This window comes from Peromyscus maniculatus, chromosome 7 (assembly GCF_049852395.1).
Source record: "Peromyscus maniculatus bairdii isolate BWxNUB_F1_BW_parent chromosome 7, HU_Pman_BW_mat_3.1, whole genome shotgun sequence".
Lineage (NCBI taxonomy): Eukaryota > Metazoa > Chordata > Mammalia > Rodentia > Cricetidae > Peromyscus > Peromyscus maniculatus.
In genome coordinates, this window is record NC_134858.1 from 101,123,164 (window position 1) to 101,143,006 (window position 19,843).

General features: G+C 41.4%; 1 protein-coding gene across 3 annotated transcripts in view; it reads left to right on the forward strand.

The window, feature by feature from the left end:
• Topbp1 (DNA topoisomerase II binding protein 1) overlaps window positions 1–19,843 on the forward strand; it is a 57,290-nt gene that overhangs the window by 31,453 nt on the left and 5,994 nt on the right. For 2 of the 3 annotated variants that reach the window (XM_006978673.4, XM_076576933.1), the window contains 13 exons: window positions 965–1,138; window positions 1,229–1,338; window positions 2,477–2,600; window positions 3,576–3,722; window positions 3,823–3,925; window positions 6,119–6,311; window positions 8,036–8,256; window positions 8,990–9,141; window positions 9,371–9,482; window positions 11,180–11,343; window positions 12,050–12,187; window positions 14,069–14,158; window positions 14,338–14,499. In XM_006978673.4, coding sequence (XP_006978735.2) covers window positions 965–1,138; window positions 1,229–1,338; window positions 2,477–2,600; window positions 3,576–3,722; window positions 3,823–3,925; window positions 6,119–6,311; window positions 8,036–8,256; window positions 8,990–9,141; window positions 9,371–9,482; window positions 11,180–11,343; window positions 12,050–12,187; window positions 14,069–14,158; window positions 14,338–14,499 — 1,890 coding nt within the window. The remainder of the gene's footprint in view (window positions 1–964; window positions 1,139–1,228; window positions 1,339–2,476; window positions 2,601–3,575; window positions 3,723–3,822; window positions 3,926–6,118; window positions 6,312–8,035; window positions 8,257–8,989; window positions 9,142–9,370; window positions 9,483–11,179; window positions 11,344–12,049; window positions 12,188–14,068; window positions 14,159–14,337; window positions 14,500–19,843) is intronic. The other variant, XM_042281515.2, reaches the window with a different exon arrangement.

A 19,843-nucleotide genomic window follows, 5' to 3' on the forward strand; every position in this document is an offset into this window, starting at 1 on the left:
CATGAAGTACCGTTAGAGGACTTCCCCAGTGGGGCTCAGGAGCACCTGTCTGTAAAGGTTAACCTCCAGTGCAGTCCTGGTTGCCATCCATCTCTGTTGGCTGTTTGGTTGAGAAGGAACCAGTTCCTGCATGGAGCTCTCCATGTCTAGTTCTTGGCCTTCCCTCCCTCTGAGCCTGTATTTTATACCTTTGAAGATTTTTTTTTGTTCTTGGCTCATTCTGACTTTTTTTACCCCCTCGAGACAGGGTCTCATTGTATAACTCTGACTGTCCTGGAACTCTGTAGACCAAGCTGGCCTTGAACTCACAGAGATCCGCCTGCCTCTACCTCCCAAGTGCAGAGATTAAAGGTTATGCACCATCACCACCCCAGCTTCATTCTGACTTTTTACCTAGTCTTGAAATTAGTTTCTTTCTTGACCATCCTAGCTTACTTGTTTCCTTCTGTGTTCTTTTTGGTTTGGAGTTCTTTATGTAATTGCAATTTTAATTCTTAAGTAAATGTGGCATGCATTACTGAAAAGGTAAGTAAGTTTAATGATTTTATTTACCTGTTCTTAAAACCTTTATTTTTGTGTGGATAGTTATTTTACTTGCATGTATGTCTATGCGCCCCACATGAATACCTGGTAACCACAAATCCAGAGGGTGTCTGATCCTGGAACTGGTGTTACAGTTGTAAACCACCATGCTGATGCTGAGGGTTGAACCCAGTCTTCTGGAAAGGCCACCAATGCTCTTAACTGCTGAGCCATCTCTCCAGCTCCTTCTTCGGTGCTTGGTGAAAAATATGGGATTTTTCTTTGTAGTATAAAAATAGAAATGACAGTTGATTGTTTTAATTTTGGGGAGAAAAAGAGTAGGTCAAAGATAATCTCTTTCCTCTCTCCTTTCTCTCTTTCCCTCTTATTTCCTTTTCTTTCTCTTTCGTTGTTTCTTCCTTTTTCCTGTCCCTAAACACAGGATGCACTTGCAGCCTTGGAGACCCCAAGAGCTGCCACCCAGAAGAGGAAACTGAGTTCACCACTCTCTGAAGTCATCGTCAGAAACTTGAAAGTTGCCTTGGCAAATAGTTCCCGAAACACCAGCACTCTTTCTGCCAGCCCTCAGCCGAAGGGGGACGACCATTTGGGGGAGGTAGACTTGGTTTTCTCATTAAGTGGAAGATGTCACTAATGCATGTCAGAGAATCATAACTGATCTCTTCCTTTATTTCTCCATGTACAGGTAGAGACTCCACAACCACTTGACAAAGTTGTGGTGTGTGTGAGTAAAAAGCTCAGTAAGAAGCAGAGTGAACTAAATGGGGTCGCAGCCTCACTGGGAGCAGAGTATAGGTAGGCACAACTTCATGTTGGTGGTGCCAGCTGCTTGCTTGTGTATTCTGTCTAATAAAACCTTTCCAATTTAATTTAGCATAGCCTTTGAAAATACTCCCCATATAACAATTCATTCTTATATTTTACACAACTAACACATATTTGTGAAGCTGTTTTGTGTTAGTATTCTGGAAGCTTGTGATCCATGAATGATCAGCATAGTTGAATGGAATTCTTACCTTCACAGAGTTTAGTCAGTACATCTGGGACTGACTGAATTCATTCATTCATTCATTCTTTCATTCCTTTTTTTTATTTTTTTGGTTTTTCAAGACAGGGTTTCTCTGTGGCTTTGGCTGTCCTGGAACTCGATCTGTAGAGCAGGCTGCCCTTGTACTCACAGAGTTCTGCCTGCCTCTGCCTCCTGAGAGGCGTGCGCCACCACCACCTGGCTTGAATTTATTTCTATCTTAATGATTTTCTGTGAGTATTACTGACTACTGTAGCAAGCCCTCCTAGAGTAAGATGCCCATTTAAAATATTTTAGTTTGTTTTAAATTTTTAAAAATATGTATCTTGGCAGGGTATGGTGGTATACTCTCATTAATCCCAGCACTTGAGAGACAGGAGCAGGTTAATCTCTGAGGGTGTGCATAGTGAGTTCTAGGATACTCAGGACTACAGAATGAGATCCTGTCTCCAGTGTTTCTTAAGAGACATAGTCTCAGGCTATGGTAGAGTTCTTGCCTAGCATACACAGAGGCCTGGACTCAGTTCTCAACACAGAGACACTTTGTGATGGAGCAAATAGGGTGGTAGCCAGTGCCTGGACAAGGATTTAAGTGCTTTAAGTTTCATTAATTTGAAAATACTTTTTGTTATAATTAAAAAGTGACTGATACACATTATAAAATAAAGTGGAAGAATTTTTAAAAGTATAAAGAAGATAGTACTATTTTGAAAGTGTTCTTCTATCATCTTCCTACACTGTATACCTGAAAATGGAATCATTGACATTTGTCAGGTTGCAAAACCAGCCATTTTACTATTCTTGCCTATCCTCTAGTTCTTGGAGTTTTGTGTGTCAAGAGTATTCTGTTTAGAGTGGACTGCTATTTACCTTAGTTAGTCCTTTTGCCATATTTGGTTGTTTCAGGTGGAGTTTTGATGAGTCAGTGACTCATTTCATTTATCAGGGTCGGACAAATGATAATAATCGAGAATATAAATCTGCAAAAGAAAGAGGGGTGCATATTGTTTCCGAGCATTGGCTTTTAGAGGTAAGAAGTGCTTTTCCCTCCCTTCCTGGTCGATTGAAAATGTACGAACATTTCAGAGCACAAGCCAGTTTCAGTGAATGCCAATAGGTTTGCTGTTGTTGGGTTCCTGTGGCAGCCTGACAGGAAGTGCCCCCTCGGTGTCTGGGAGGTGAGAGAGAGATGGCAGGAAGGGTCAGATCTTGTGCTCCCTTCCAGGACACACCCCGTGGGGTCTGTTGGACACCATGTGAACTCTGCTTATAACATAAGGGCCTTTGGGGACTCCCCAAGATCTGAGCTGTACATAGGTCATGCCGTGAGCATTATATTTCTTTAGCTTCAGAACGTAAGATCTTTATTGCTTAAATATTTACCAAATTTTAAGCGAATACTTTTAATCTGATTCCTTTCTCTACTGAAAATTATATGAAGAGTGAATAAAATAAATGGCTTGGAAGGTAAAGGCTCTAACCACCAAGCATGACTACCTAAATTTGGTTCCTGGGACCCACACAGTAGAAAGAGAACCAACTCCCACAGGGTATCCCTGACTTCCACATTTCACATGTGCACCACCCCTCCCTTCTCCCACAACATAAATAGAAATATAATTTTAAGATTATATGAAAACAGATGAAAAAAATGTATATTTGAGGAGAGTTGATTTAGCATGCTGATATGCTGTATAGCTATGCTTCTTTTGGTAGTGATTGATACCTTGCTAAATACAGAGGCAGAATTAAGAGTTTATACTTCAGTGGGCATTACGTTTTAAAAGTTTGGGCGATTTGTTAACTATGTAGTTGTTTGATTTAGTACTATGTGTGCATGGGCGTGTGTGGAGGTAATTCCACTCCTTCCACTTTATGTGGTTCCGGGGAGTGAATTAGGTCATCAGATTATTGGGGTGAGGATATTTCCTGCTCAGTCATCTCCCAGGTCCCAGTTTCTTATTTACGTGTAAACTGCTTTCTAAAATTTGCACTTGTTTTCCAGTGTGCTCAAGAGTATAAGCATCTTCCTGAATCTCTGTATCCACACACTTACAATCCCAAAATGAGCCTGGACATCAGTACGGTGCAAGGTGGCTGGCTCTGTACTAGCCGGGTACCCTCAGTAGTCTCTGCTTCCAAGGACGATGAGGTAGGTAGTGTGGAGAGTGCCCCTCCTAAGCTGGAAATAGACCTCTGTGAAATTATGCAGTGACTTTGTTTGAGAAATTATAATTTTTCTCTTTGAATAGCCAGATCATTTGTCTGTAGAAGAAAATGAGACAAACAGCGTGGCCATGAATAACGAAGAATCGGCACTGTTGAATGGGGATGGAAGAAATGACTGTAAAGGAGGTAGGACACTTTTTTACTTTTTGCCCCCTCTACTCCCCAGAGTTCCTCTGTGGAGCCCTGGCAATCCTGGAACTATAAGATCAGGCTGGCCTTGAACACAGAGGTCCATTTGCCTGTCTCTGCCTCTTGAGTGCCCACAGCAATCTTCACATTTTACTTTTGAGAACATTTGTTCTGACTTAGAGCCCCAGCTGCATTTGCCACTAATAAGAAAGCTGGGTTGGCCTTCTAGTTTTGAAGCCAGACACTGACTTCTCTAGTTCAGGAGCCCTGGAGAGGCATCTCCTTGCAGTCCAAGGCAGCTGTTAAGTGTAGCCACGTGCAGCTTCATGTCAGTGATAAGCTGTGTGCGCACTGGAGTAGCGCTTTGAATTCCATCCAAGGATTTTCTCTTTGCATTTATAGCTTGACTGCGTAAGAGGCATGCTTTGACCTAAGTTAGCTTTCATGCATACCTTTGTCACTCAGCTTAGTCATTGCTAGCTTTACTTTAGAGGTAGACAGGAGTGTGTGACTATTCTTTTCACTTGAACACTTATGCCATTGTAGGATATTAGTTGAACTAATTTTACTATTATTGTTTCTTGGGGATTGAGGAGGTCCCGGGAATGAGAGAAGATGGGGAGTAACAAGTCAGAGCATACACACAGCATTTAAGTGTGGCGTTTGTACAGGTATGGTTCACACAGTAGTGACATCTCTGGTCACTGGTCACAGGTGACCACACAGATAGAATTATTAGGAAGAGCTGGACAGTGAGTGGTTAATACCTAGTTACCACAGCCTCCAGTTTGCTTTAAAAAAAAAAAAAAGCAGTGCTTTAATGTTTTGTTTTCTGTTGCTATAAAACAGTACCTCGAACTGGGTAATCTAGAAGGAAAGGAGACATTTTTTGCTCAACTAGCCTTAGAGAATGGAATCTAAGCTTGATCCATTTGGACTCTGGTGAAGAGCTTCTGGCTACATCACATGGCAGGAGTATTTATCAGCAAGTGGGCGAGTGTCATTACATGGAAAGACTGGAAGCTAGTTAGACAGGCTTACTCTTGTCATAGCAACTCACATCAGAGCTAGCCTGAGTCCCTGAAAACTACGTTAATCGATTGTGGGGCGGTGTTCCTAATGATCCAGCCACCTTACACTAGGCCTCGTCTCTTAAGGGTTCTACCCACTACACCACACCACCCACCAAGCTTCAACCCACACACGTTAAGGTGTGTACTCAAGCTATAGAACAGTATTTGTGAAGTGTGACAATGCAAGATGTGTCTGCATAGGAGCTGCTCCAGTCTGTCTTAGCTGTAATTGGTAATGTAGTAGTATGTGGCACACAACCTGCCCTACTTTATTTTACTGTCTTTTCTTAATTGGCATTGACTGGTTATTTTGAAATTTTTGGTAATTCAGATAGTGCTGCACTGATTACCTTACTTAGATGTGTATGTTCTCTTTTAACATATTACTCGGGCTTCTCCTTAGCCATCCTGCCCTACTAGAATTTTCCTTCTGACTTGCTATCCCATTCTCTTCATTCCAAAAACACTTGGTGTCTAATTCAGTGTCTAGTCCATAATGAAAAGGAAAGATGAATATGTTGTGGTCTGTGTTTTCATACATTAGTGAAAGCTTGGCTAGTGCTTTACAGCAGTAATCCCAGGACTTGAGGCAGAGGCAGGAGGGGAGCTCAAGGCCAGCCTGGGCTGTGTGGCAAGACCCCGTCCCCCAAAGCAAATAAGCAAGTAGAGCTATTGAAGACAATCAGGTACAAACAGATGACTTTGTGAGTCTCAGTGTAGTCTGCACAGTGAGAAAGTGTCAGAAGCAAGCAGGCAGCTCTTCAAAGGGACTAATAGTACTCCTCCAAGGAGTCCTCATTGTTTCAGCTACAGTCCTTATGGCTGTGTTTTGTAAGATTTCTAGCCGTACATTCCTACATAAGTATTCAGTAAATATCAACAATTTTTTTGTTCAACCAAATCTAGACCAAATAGTATAAGATCTAATTGACAAGAGAAGTTTATAATGGGGTATGGTGATGCATGTAATCTCTGCACTCTAAAGACAGGAGCAGAATGATCACAAGTTGAGTCCCTGACTACACACTGGGAGCCTCGATTTAAAAACCAGCAAGGGGGAGAGAGGAGCGGGGGCAGATGTGTCTTGACTGATAATGACTCCTATATTTGTTCCAAGTTCTGACACAGACCTTGGAGATGAGAGAAAACTTCCAGAAGCAGTTGCAAGAGATCATGTCAGCAACCTGCATCGTGAAGACGCAGGCGCAGAAGACTAGCCTGTCAAGAAGCAGTTGTAACAGTGCTTCTTCAACTCCTGACAGTGCTCGCTCTGCTCGGAGTGGCCGGAGTCGAGTCCTGGAGGCACTCAGGTTTGTGCTTGTCAGGCGGGGGTGGCTGGAGGGGATGGAAGCTCCTGATTGAGGAGGCACCTGGTCACTTAGCTTGGCGGGCTAGGCCAGTTGGGTTTGTTTGTTACTTTTTGAAATAAAACAGAAGTTTAGAAGACCAGTGAAGGGTGTATGTTGGGGTTTTATTTAGCTCAGACAGTGTGCGTTCTGCCCGGGGTTGTCTTTGTTTTCATCCTCTGCTAACTGGGTGCTCCTGTCTGCTCGCTTAGGCAGTTGTGAAACTCTCTCTTTGAGGTTATGATTTTGGGGTCCACTTTTCCATTTGAAGTACACTCAGTGGGCAGTCAGTCCTGTTCCTTAGTGCTCACCCTGAACACTCAGGGTGTACAGAGTCCTTAGGTTTAAACATATATTATGAGTGTGTGATGTATGTGCATGGTGATGCATGCATAATCCCAGCACATGGAAGCTAGAGGGAGGAAGATCAGGAGTCCAGGATCATCCTTTACTACAGAGCAAGTAGGGGCCAACCTGGGATACATACCTATATTTAAAAGAAAATTTTAAATGCAATTATTAAACCTAGTAACTACAGTTTTCTAAACATTACCATGTTTCGCTAACTTCAAGAATTAAAACAATCCCATTTTTAAATGCAGCAGTTTTTAGAATTTAAAAAAAATGATATTGATTTTTTAAAATATAAATATATAGACAGTCACTTTAAAGTTCCAGTAGAGGGGGCTGGAGAAATGGCTTGGTTAAGATCACTGGCTGTTCCTACAGAGGACCTGGGTTCAGTTCCTACCACCACCCACATGGCAGCTCACAATTGCCTATAACTCTACCTCCATAGGTTCTGACACTGTCATACAGACATACATGCAAGCAAAACACCAATACACATAAAATAAAAATGAAATAGAGCCAGGCAGTGGTGACGCATGCCTTTAAGCCTAGAGGCAGGCAGATCTCTTGAGTTCGAGACTGGCCTGGTCTACAGAGCGACTTCCAGGAGAGCAAGGGCTACATAGAGAAACTCTGTCTCAAAAAAACAAGATAAATAAATAAAAGTAAATAATAAATCATTTTTTAAAATTTCCAGTAGAAATATTTTGAAAATAAATTAGCTGGATGTGCTGGTGCATGCTGTGCTGGCTAAGCTTTTGTAGACTTGGCTCAGGCTAGGGTCATCTAGGAAGAGGAGACCTCGTTTGAGAAGATGCCTCCGTCACATTGGCATGTCGGTGAATCAGTGGAACAGCTTGATTAATGATTGATGGGGGAGAGCCCATCCCACTGTGGCGCTATCTCCACTGGGCAGGTGCTTCTGGGTTGTATGAGAAAGCAAACTGAGCAAACCATGAAAAGCAAGCCAGTAAGCAGCACTCCTCTCTGGTCTCTGCCTCAGTTCCTGCCTCCAGGTTCTGGTTTGAGTGACTTCTTTTAGTGATGGGCTACAACTGTGAGCTGAAATAAACCCTTTCCTTGCCAGGTTACCCTTGGTCATGGTGTCTTATCACAGTAGTGAAGGCAAACTAGGATGCATGCCTGTAATCGTAGCACTGGAGGTAGAAGCAGGATCACCTCAAGTTAAAGCTATACTCTCCATGAAGAGACCCTGTAGCAAAAAAAGAAAGATCTCCTAGATTGATTCATTGAATAAATATGCATCTGTACTACTCACCGATTTTATGCACTTGGATTCAGTAGTGACTGTTCACTTGTCTCTTTTTATTCCTTAGGCAGTCTCGACAGATAGTGCCTGACATCAACACAGAGCCCTCCCAGAACGAGCAGATTATTTGGGATGACCCGACAGCAAGGGAGGAGAGAGCAAGGCTGGCCAGCAACTTGCAGTGGCCTAGCTACCCCACACAGTATTCTGAGCTTCAGGTTGACATCAAAAAACTGGATGATTCTCCTCCTCGAGAGCCTGTGTACCATTCAGAAATTGCTGAGCAGGGTAATCAGAAAAATCTGTTTGTTTGTTCTATATGCATGCTAACCCCTTAAAGACACTGTGGTTTCCTGTATTGCACATGCAAATGAAAACAACTTTAGTACTGTATCAGTCAATTGAGAAATATTTTTTGATCTTCAAATGTAGAAATTTAGGATCAGCCATTTTACAAACATGACTCACACAGCACTTCTTCCCAGCCTCTTTTCTGTTAAGTAGTGTTTGGTTTTCCTCCCTGTAACTCATTTTTATTTGACTCTCTGAATTCCACCCAGCTTATAATGTGTTTGTTCTTTGGCTTTTGTGAACTTCCTGGATTCTTTTTTTTTTTTTGGTCATTTCTTCACACTGGGTGGTCAGTGGTCATCTTCCTGTGCTGGATAAAAGGAAGGGTTCACAAAACCCAGATAATACATATGCCCTTTCAGAGTTATTTAGTTGCATTTATTTTTAACTTGGAGAAGTTGGCTACTCTCTTCTACATGTATTGCTTGTTTTTGAGGCAGGGTTGCACTCGAGAAGGTCTCAAACCTGAGAGTCTCCTGTCTCAGCCTCCCAAGTTGCTGGTGTCACCAGCAGACACCACCATGCCTCACCTCAGTCTGTTATACCTTTGCATTGCAGAGTTCATGGTTCATTTGATTTTGGCCAAGACAAATGAGAATATTCTCTAGAATTTGTTCTAAATTATATCAGTACATTGTCTATCACACTGCCTTGTTTTCCTCACCCTCAGCCTTGTGTGTAACTGAAGCTCCAGAACACCCAGTGTCTGAAGAACCAGAAACTCCAGCAGCAGATAGGCGGCCTCTCTTCCCCGGGCCTGAGCCCCCCAGCATTGCTTTTCCCCTGCCCAAGCCGCCTGGGCCTCCACAGCCTGCAGACAAGGTGTGCTGATCCTGGCCAGGGTGGCGGGGACTTTGGGTGTCATTGCCCTGGAGAAGGACTTTGTTCTCTGCGTTAGACTCATCTCTATTGAAAATGGGATTTCTTGGATTGAATTACAGTTTGTATATTTGGTACCTTAGAAGCATGACTAAAATGTCACTATAAAAGAGCAGTGCCTGAAAGTAGTTTTAAAGTTAATTTTTTCTAAAATAAAACTATTGCATTCTAGATTGAAACAATGGAGGAGAGTCAAGAAAAACTTAAAAAACAGTATGTATTCCAGATGTCATCACTGAATTCTCAAGAGAGGATTGATTACTGTCACCTGATTAAAAAACTAGGTACCAGTATTTTGCATTTGTTTGAAAATTTTTTTCTTCTGGTATTTTACTTTAAAATGTACTATTATTACAACTTACTGGAATACGATGCAGTCAGATTTCTATCGTATGTAATGGGGAGATGTTGAAAAAAGAACATGGGTAACTTATTTAAGCCCACACATTGAGTCAGCATTAGGGTTTTGATTTCATAAAGATCTAATCTACATCTACAGTTACTAGATCATGGGACCTAAGCATTGAAAGATTTAGCTGGGCCTGGTGACTTGAGTCTCCCAGCACTCAGAGATTATTCCTTCGCAGTAACATTATCCTTGTTCCTAGCTGTCAGACTTTCCCTCTGACCCCTGGGAGAGGCAAGCTGGAAGACCTGATGTGTTGTAGCTGGGCTGCAGTAGGAACAGGAAGTGGGCCACCTGGGTTACACCACACTGTCTGGTAGCCTCATGTTGGGGAATAAGAAGAAATAGATGAAATCATCTTTAATTTAGTATATGAAAACTAGCACTTAGCATTTAATCACATAAAACACCAGTGAAATGTTTTGCAGGGATTTTTGTTTTGTTTTTTATTCCTTTGGAATAGCCCCCTGAATCTACCTACACTAGCCTTTTTAGATCGTTACTCTAAAAGACCTGGATCTCACAGCTTGACACAGCAAAAGAAACCATCAGAAATGACAGGGCCGAGCGTGGGTGATCCCAGCAGCTGGGAGGGAGGCTGGAACAAGAGGACCTCAAGCTTGAGGCCACTGGGCTGCACAGTGAGACCCTGTTTGAAAAAGGGTAGAGTGTGCTGGAAAGATGGCTCTGGGTTAAGAGCACTAGCAGAGGACCAGGATTCTAGTCCCAGCACCCACATCTTGTAACTCCAGTTCTAGGGGGTCCAATACCCTCTTCTGGCCTCCATAGGTATTGCACTTGTCTCCTATACAGTTAACCGTGCAGGCAAAACACCCATACACAAATAATACAAATAGGGTTTTTTTTTTTTTTAAGTAAAGAATGGGACTGGGGTAATGTGGTGCAGTGTAGAATACTTGGTACATGCATATGAAGCCCTGAATTTCAAGTGTACATGAGTTAGCACTGGAATTTTGATCCTTATTAAACCTTAATCCACATTTCAAATCACTAAGTCATGGTATGCTAAAAGCAGGGATGAGAGGTGATAATTTTTTTTGGGGGGGGGCGTTCGAGACACGGTTTCTCTGTGTAGCTTTGTGCATTTCCTGGAACTCGCTTTGTAGACTGGGCTGGCCTTGAACTCACAGAGATCCGCCTGGCTCTGCCTCCACGTGCTGGGATTAAAGGCATGCGCCACCACCTCCCTGCTGAGAGGTGATAATTTAAAGTGAATGTTACTTTTTTTTTTTTTTTTTTTTGATTTTTCGAGACAGGGTTTCTCTGTGTAGCTTTGTGCCTTTCCTGGAACTCACTTGGTAGCCCAGGCTGGCCTCGAACTCACAAAGATCCGCCTGCCTCTGCCTCCCGAGTGCTGGGATTAAAGGCGTGCGCCACCACCGCCCGGCATGTGAATGTTACTTTTACATTATATGTCAACTTTTTTTTTAAGTTGTTCATCTTATATAAGTAATTTTTAAGCATAGTTGAGATGACATGATTTTCTAGAAAAAATGGTAAGAAACCTAGTAGAGGTTTTTCCTATGTGTTCACAAAATGTTTTCTCTACACAAGGTGGATCAGTGATTGAGAAGCAGTGCTCAGACCCCAACTGCACACACATGGTTGTAGGGTACCCATTGCGCAATGAGAAGTACTTGGCCTCCATGGCAGCTGGCAAGTGGGTGCTTCATCGCTCCTACCTGGAAGCTTGCAGGACAGCTGGGTGCTTTGTGCAGGTGTGTATTCACATTCCTAGGCAGGCTTGTTCCCTTGTAAATGTCCTAGAGATCCCTGCTCATACACTTGCCATGCAGGTCATCTAAATGACCACATGTGGTCAGCTAGATTACACCAGCTGTGTAAGGATCTCAGTAACAAAACAGAGTTTACAGACTCAGGTTGCTTTATTCACATTCCTTTTTCTTAAATTTGTCAGTGTTTTTTCTTGAAATGATACTAACATGAGAAGATTTCAAGATACCTCATTGTAAGCTTTTTTTTTTTTAACTGTTAGCTCATTCTGTGTTGAACTAATTGTTGCAAACAGGCTAGCACAGTAGTATCTACCTTGTAGTTTCTGAAGCTTCCAATCTGAGTTCCTTGGGAACTGCCTCTGTTCATGTCTCCTCTGACTGTGCTCCCATAAAGCCAAGTATCCTGAATAGTACTAACTTGCCATACGGCTGTCTGGCCAAGGGGTGTGATGCTGGGAAATGAATTTCTGGTTTTAATCAAAAGCCAACTGTACTTGATTCTTAACATAAAACCAAATGAATCTGTATTTCCTGTGTGTTTACAAAATGTTCAGTGTTCTCTGTATCTAACAGTTGAACATACAGCTTTGATCTTAATAGACTGAAGGCTTCTTCGGGCCAGAAACCTGTGCCTAGCAGAGTGCTCTCTGTTAGAGGAACCCAGAAGTTCACTGGCCTGATTTTCTAGGAAGAAGACTATGAATGGGGAAGTAGCTCCATACTTGATGCTCTCACAGATGTCACTGAGCACCAGCAAAAACTAGCACTTGCAGCAATGAGGTGGAGGAAAAGAATCCAGCAGAGACAAGAATCAGGCATTGTTGAGGTATAAACATATATAATTATATGGTGATTACATAGATACTACAAAGAGGATTCAGTATTATGACTTGTTTTAAAGAGAATATGCTTGACCAAGTAATTCTGATTATCTTTTATATATCCTTAATTGATATGTTTATTGTGCATTCTATATTAAGCTAAAATTTGTGTTGTAGCTGTACGGGTGCTACATGCTTTTAACTCCAGCACTTGGGAGGCAGAGGCAGGAGGATGTCGGTGAATTCCAGGACATCCAGGGCTCTGTGGAGAGATCCTGTCTCAAAAAACAAGAGTATTGTGTTGTACAGTAAGATATGGGTCTTCTAAAGGTAACTTGTCTTTTCAGGGTGTAGCATCAGGAGTTCTAAGCTGGATCCACAGACTGTCCCAAAGTGGAGTCTGAGACTCAAAGTGTTGGAGTAGGGAAATTATGTCCTTTTTAAAAACAAATCGCTAATTGAAAGCTAGCATTCCTTTAATTAAATCTAGGCAACAAATCACAAGACTATTAATAGTTACGATTTTATTATTTTTTTTTTAGCTACCATACAAGGTCATGAATTCTATAAAGAATTTTTACATATATATATATATATATATATATATATATATATATATATATATATATATATATATAGTTTGCCCATTTTTACCCTCTCACTGTCCCCATTACCCTACCCCCACCCCCGTCTTGCTGGTCCCTTTTCTCTTCCCTATACAGTCCCTCTTCTGCTTTTGTGTCCTATATTTCATTTCCTAACCTTAAAGTTTTTAAAATTTTGACTTCACATACAGAGAAAACATTGTTTGTCCTTGGTCTGACTTACTCACTTAAGTGATGCTCTCCAGTTCTATCCATTTCCCTGTGGATGACATGGTTCCATTCTTCTTTATGGCTAAATAATCATCCTCCATTACGTGTTTTGTGTGTTATAGGACAGCATTCCCTTAAGCAGTATGTAGGGTTCCTTTTCCCCATCTTTGCCAGTGTTTCTTGTTAGTATTTTCACCCATTTTGGCTAGGGTGAGATAGAATCGCAGTTAAATTTGATTTTCATTTTCCTGATGGCTAAAACGCTTAAACAATTTTTCAAGTATTTATTGCCCACATATATTTTCTTTAATTATGTATATGAGGAGGTCAGAAGGGTGTCAGACCCCCTGGAGCTAGTTACAGGCAGTTGTGCACTGCCTGTGTAGATGCTGGGAATCAAACCCTGGTCCCCTGCGAGAACAATATGCTCTTAACCACTAAGCCATCTCTTCAGCCCTTCATTTGTATTTATTTTGAGAACTTTAGTTCATTCCATTTGCCTGTTGACTAATTGAATAATTTGAGGTGGTTTTTTTGTTTGGTTTATTGACATTAAGTCCTGTAATCCTAGCACTTGGGAGACAGAAGATCAGTTCAGAGGCAGCCTCAGCTACATTGGGACTGAAAATTAGCCCAAGTTATATGAAACCTTGTCTTTTTTTTTTTTTTTTTTTAATTAAGAGAAAAAAGAAAAAAGCTAATGGGCTAGAGAGATGGCTGGGGTAAGAGCACCTATTTTTCTAGTGGACTCAAGTTTGATTCCCACCACCCACAAGGTGGCTCTCAGTCATCTGTAAATCTAGTCCCAGAGGATCCGACACCCTCTTCAGACCTCTGCAGGCACTGCACGCAAGTGATACGAAGTGTTTTTTTACATACGTACATACATGCATGCATACATACGTATGTATATACATGCATATGTACATACATACAGAACACTCATACACATTAAAAAAACTAACAAAAAGTTACTTATTGACATTAAACAAGTGAAGATAAATTTATGCCTCTGTATTTTGAATTGTTTAGTATATTAAAATTACATGTACCTTTTTTTTTTTTTAATAGGGAGCATTTAGTGGCTGGAAGGTTATTTTACGTGTTGATCGGCCCCGAGAAGCTGGGTTTAAGCGTCTTCTTCAGGCAGGCGGAGCAGAGGTTTGTCCTGGATTAGTTTACTGCTATCCTGGGGGCAGGTTTGCACAGAACTTGTCCAGCAAAGTTTCTATGATGTCTCTAGTTCCTTCTGCCTTTGGAGGGCAGTCCTTGAGTACATACTATACAGCTGACCCACTGTGGAGCAGGAGGGACTTAAGATGCTTCTCGTTTTTCATTAGGTGCTACCTGGTCATCCAGTCCCTTTATTTAATGAGGCCACACATCTTTTTTGTGACTTCAATAAACTGAAGCCTGATGACTGCAGAGTTTTCATGGCAGAGGCTGCTGCCCAGAACATGGCCTGCTTGAAAACAGAATATATCGCTGATTATCTCATGCTGGTTTGTAACATTCTCTTCTCACCTTCTTTGATTGTCATTGTTGTTGTTATTTGTGGGGGCAGGGTTGGCACATGTGTGCCAGGCTGAGGATAACTTGCAGGAATTGCTTCTCTCCTACCATGTAGGTTCAGAGGATTAAACCCAGGTCATCAGGCTGGTGGCAAGTGCCTGTACTTGCTGGGTCATTTTGCTGGCCCCACACTTCCTTATTTCCAGAGATTGCTTCTATCTGTAGATAAATAGCCACACATCAAATCCTGGCTTGCCGCTAATTGAATTGATAGTCTAATCTCTATTCAACCCTTTCTACATTTGACCTGTGTCAACATTATTAGCATGAAATTTAAATATGACAAGTTAATGAAAATCTCAGTAACTTTAAAAAGTTTTACAAGTTCTTTAAAATATTGGGCTTAAAAGAAAGCAGAGAGGCTAGAGAGATGGCTCAGAAATGAGAGAACTGGCTTCCGTAGAACTCAGACTTGGTTCCCAGCAGTAACAGAGGCTCACCCTGTCCCGCTTCAGACGTCATCTGTCTAGTTTTTTTTTTTTTTTTTTTTTTTTTTTCCATCACAGGCAATTTATTTTGTTCTATTCATTCACAGTTAATACAGAAAATACTTGGAAACATTTCCATATAATGTTTGACACAGAAATCATCAAATAGAAGTATACAATGTTGACAGGAGGCAGTACATTTATAATTTATAACCCCAAATGTATTTATAAATTAAAAATGGAAAGATCTACAAATGAAATTATGAAGGTTCACCAAAGTCATTTAATCTGTCAGTTTCTCATTCATTTTTATGTCTTAATAATATTCTATTGTATGAATAAGCCACATTTTATTTCTCTCCAGTATTTGATAGCTATTTGAGTTGTTTTAACTTTTTTACTATTAGCAACACACTGCTGTAAACATTCATGTACATGTTTCATAGGTGTACATTTCAGTAGTTTGAGGGTATATTCCTAAGGGTAGAATTGTTGAGTAACAGAGTAACAATATTTTGCATTTTGACCAACCACCAAACTGTTTTGCCAAAGTGGCACACCATTTTACAATCTCACCAAATCCTTGTTTTTAAGGCTCTGATTTTTGTATAAAAGCATTCAATCATTCTGTCAGACCAAACCAGGAAAAGTAAGCTATAGTTCAGAGCTGTTCTATTCCATTTACTATGCAAAGCCATTCTTGGCGTTTGCAACTCTCAGTCCTTTTGAGTATTCTTGCAGTGTTCACCTTTTCCTCAACCACTTTTTTTTTCTTCTTTTTTTCTTGTTTATTTCTATCTATTACAAATGTATAAAAAATCCTCCATCAACGCTGCTGATAGCAGCAGAACCTTGAGAAATATACCTTTGGTTTGCGTCAGAAAAGGAACACATATTGCACTGTAAAGTTTATAAAATTGGCGCAAAACATTGTGATAATGTTACAATACCAGTTTTAAGAGTTCAGTGACTAATGGGGAGCCGATGGGATACATGCAGAACTGTGAAAGCGATCTCACTTAGCCAGCTGTACACGTAGACTGTAAATCTACATTCAGATCATTTCTCAACTAAGACTATCATCTCAGTTTATCTGTTGAGGTCAACCAGGAAACCCTAGAATATACCTTGATTTTTGCAAAAAACAAAATAGGGGGAGGAGTTTCTTCAGCATCAGTCCACGAGTAACAGTATCCTAACAGGCAAAGTGTTCTCTCACTGTCAACATAGAATGAACTGCTGCTGGAGGTCAACTTGGGATTTAATTTGCATTAGCACTTACATGCATAGTAGTTCAAGTTGTTGACCTCATGACTTTAAAAAGTAACTCTAAAAAAGTAAAATGGCCCTTCTTGGAAGACTAAAGAAAGACATCTAGCCATAGTTGTAAAAAGTCTCATCAAAACAATATACCCTATTATGAATTATGCCTCAATTAAAAAAAAAAAAGTAGCCCCAAATAAGAAGCAGCTCTGAAAAAGAAAATATAACTTAAGATATTTGAAAAAAACAAGGTGAATACAGGTTCAAAAATAATTAAGATACATTTTCTTAAGGCTACCTAGAATTAGGCTTTAAAGAATTCTACCATTTCAAGTTTACCACTAGTTACTAGATACCTAGTTACAAACAAAATGTTCACCTTTTTTGTTCCTTTATCAAGAGAAAAATCTACCTTCAGACTATGAGGGTGGTGATGGGGAGGGACTAGAAAACAAGATTCAAACAATCCCATGCAAATATCACATTTTTCAAATGGAAGAACTCCAAACTGCACTAGAAGATCCAATCACTAAGACACTTTCCATTGAAATGATTTAAGTACAACTACATGGCACCAAGGTTTAGGCCTAATATAGGCCTGACCACCAAGTCCTTGTTTTCTGGAAGAAAGGCCTCAAAAGTCCCACTCAATTCCACATAACAATACTTCAAAGATCAATTAGGTTTTCCTTTCCTTAATATTTTTGTTTTTGACTTCTAATCTTAAAGACTAGATTAAAACTTAGCTCATTTCCCAGAAGGCATTGCTTCCCTTTGCTCTATGAAAGAGTCCACCAAGACCTCTTCCTCAAAACCATCTAGCCCCCAGCCTCCAGCCTGTGCTTGTGATGCATCTTTCTCAACATCCTGAAAAGGTAATGTAGGTAAAATATGCTCATAAACATTAAAACTAGTTGTTAGAAAGACGTAACTAGCTTTATAATTTAAGTTTGAGAACATAAATACTTGCAGCTTAATCTGCACTGACAATGATTTTCAAAACTTAGAATTCAACATTTACAAATTCTCATTCACCCACACAAAACACACTATTATCACACAACTTGTATCTTGAGAGAATCTTCTGCTTTTTAAATCTTTGGCCTCCCAGTCAATCCCAAGTTCAACCAACTTTTCCGAGTTCTGGTAGTTACCTGGACCACTGAGGCATTGCCACAGGACTTCTTCTCTTTTGAAACATCCTTTTTCTCTAGATATTAGGATAGCTACACCAGCTTGTTTCTTCTGTGGTGTATGTTGGTGTGGGATTATCTATTGCTTGATTTTTCATGGATGTGTTTAGCTTCTTTGGGTTGAATTTTCCCTTCTAGTGCTTTCTGTAGGGCTGGGTTTGTAGACAGGTATTGATTAAATCTGGTTTTATCCTGGAATATTTTGTTTACTCCGCCTATGGTGATTAAGAGTTTTGCTGGGTATAATAGTCTGGGTTGGCATCCGTGGTCTCTTAGTGTCTGCATGAGATTTGTCCATGATCTTCTTGCTTTCATTGTCTCTATTGAGTAGTCTGGTGTTATTCTGATGGGTTTACCTTTATATGTTACTTGGTCTTTTTCCTTTGCAGCTCTTAATATTTTTTCTTTGTTCTGTGTGTTTAGTGTTTTGATTATTATGTGGCGAGGGGACTTTTTTTTTGGATCCAGCCTATTCGGTGTTCTGTAAGCTCCTTGTATCTTCATAGGTATTTCTTTCTTTAGGTTAGGAAAGTTTTCTTCTATGATTTTGTTGAATATATTTTCTGTGCCTTTGAGTTGGTATTCTTCTCCTTCTTCTATCCCTATTATTCTTAGGTTTGGTCTTTTCATGGTGTCCCAAATTTCCTGGACGTTTTGTATTACGACTTTTTTGTCTTTAGTATTTTCTTTGACTGACGAATCTATTTTCTCTATCGTGTCTTCAGTGTCAGAGATTCTCTGTTCCATCTCTTGCAATCGGTTGGTTATGCTTGTTTCTGTAGTTCCTGTTCGTTTTGTCAGGATTTCTATTTCCAGCATTCCCTCAGCATGTGTTTTCTTTATTGTCTCAAATTCATTTTTCAGATCTTGGAATGTTTCTTTCATCTGTTTAATTGCTTTTTCTTGGCTTGATTTGATTTCTTCCCATTTTTTGTTCATTTTTTCTTCCATTTCTTTAAGGGAGTTTTTTATTTCCTCTTTAATGGAGTTTTTCATTTCCTCCTTAAGGGAAGTTTTTATTCCCTCTTTAAGAGAGTTTTTCATTTCCTCTTTAAGGAAAGTTTTTATTTCCTCTTTAAGGTAGTTTTTCATTTCCTCTTTAAGGAAAGTTTTTATTTCCTCATTGAGGGAATGTTTTATTTCTTCTTTAAGGGCCTCTATCATCTTCTTAAAGTCATTTTTAGGGTTGATCTCTTCTGTTTCTTCTGTCATGGTATGTTTAGGTCTTGTAGGTGTAGAATCACTAGGTTCTGATGTTGCCATATAGGTCTTTATGTTGTTGCCTGTATTTTTGCACTGGCGTCTACTCATCTTTTCCTCTGTGCGGTGCAGGTGGTGTCTGTGTCTGAGAGTGCCTCTCTTGTTCTAATTTTTAGTTTTGGTTTAGTAGGGGTTCTTGGTTAAATTGCTGCTATTGGGCTGTTTCTTCAGGGACAGCTGATTTCAGTCGGTGAATTATATACTTATGATTCTGGTGATCTGGTTTAGTGGCTGGGTTGTGCCTTCTTCTGTGTTCCCAGGTCACGTTTTGTTCATTTGTCAACTCCTCAGCTGATCTTGTTTCTTCAGACTTCAAACTGTAGGCATCTGAATCCTCTCTCAGATGGGTTTCAGCTGAGCAGGGTAGTCTCACCAACACCTCCAAGTTGTTGGGTTTCACAGGATCAGCAGCTGGGCCCTGGGTTGTCCCCAGACGGAGTGCCCAGACTCGCCCTGGTTCTGACCCACAGAGATAGCCTCTTCCCCAGGTGTTGGGGCTAGGGGCATCCCCGTTCCAAGCTGCGTCCGCTCATCTCTGTCCCCGGGCCTGTCCACCCCTGTGGCCCGCTGCCACAGGCCCACCTGCGTCCACTTGTCTCCGCCGCTGGGCCTGTATGTCTCTGTCAACTGCCGCTGGGTCTGTCTGCCTCTGCGGGCCGCCAACGGGCCTGTATATCTCTGCCGGCTGCCACTGCGGGCCTACCTATCTCTGCTTGTCACTGCTGCAGGGCCCATCCACCTCTGCGAACTGCCACCAGGCCTGTATGTCTCTGCCGGTTGCCGCTGGGCCTGTATGTCCCTGTCGGCCACTGCCACTGGGCCCTTCCACCTCCGCGAGTCGCCGACCTGCGTCTGCCCGTCTCCGCCCCGTGGCCTATCTACTTCTGTGGGCCGCCGCTGCAGGGCCTGAATGTCTCTGTCGGCCGTCGCCGCCGGGCCTGTCCACCTCCGTCTGCTTATCTCCGCTGCAGGGCCTGTCCACCTCTGTGGACCGCCGCTGGGCCTGAGTGTCTCAGCCAGCTGCCTAAATGTCCCTGTCGGCGGCTGCCGCCAGACCCGTCTACCTCCGCGGGCCGCTGCCACAGGCCTACCTGCGTCTGCTTGTCTCCGCCATCTTGGATCTTTGCTCC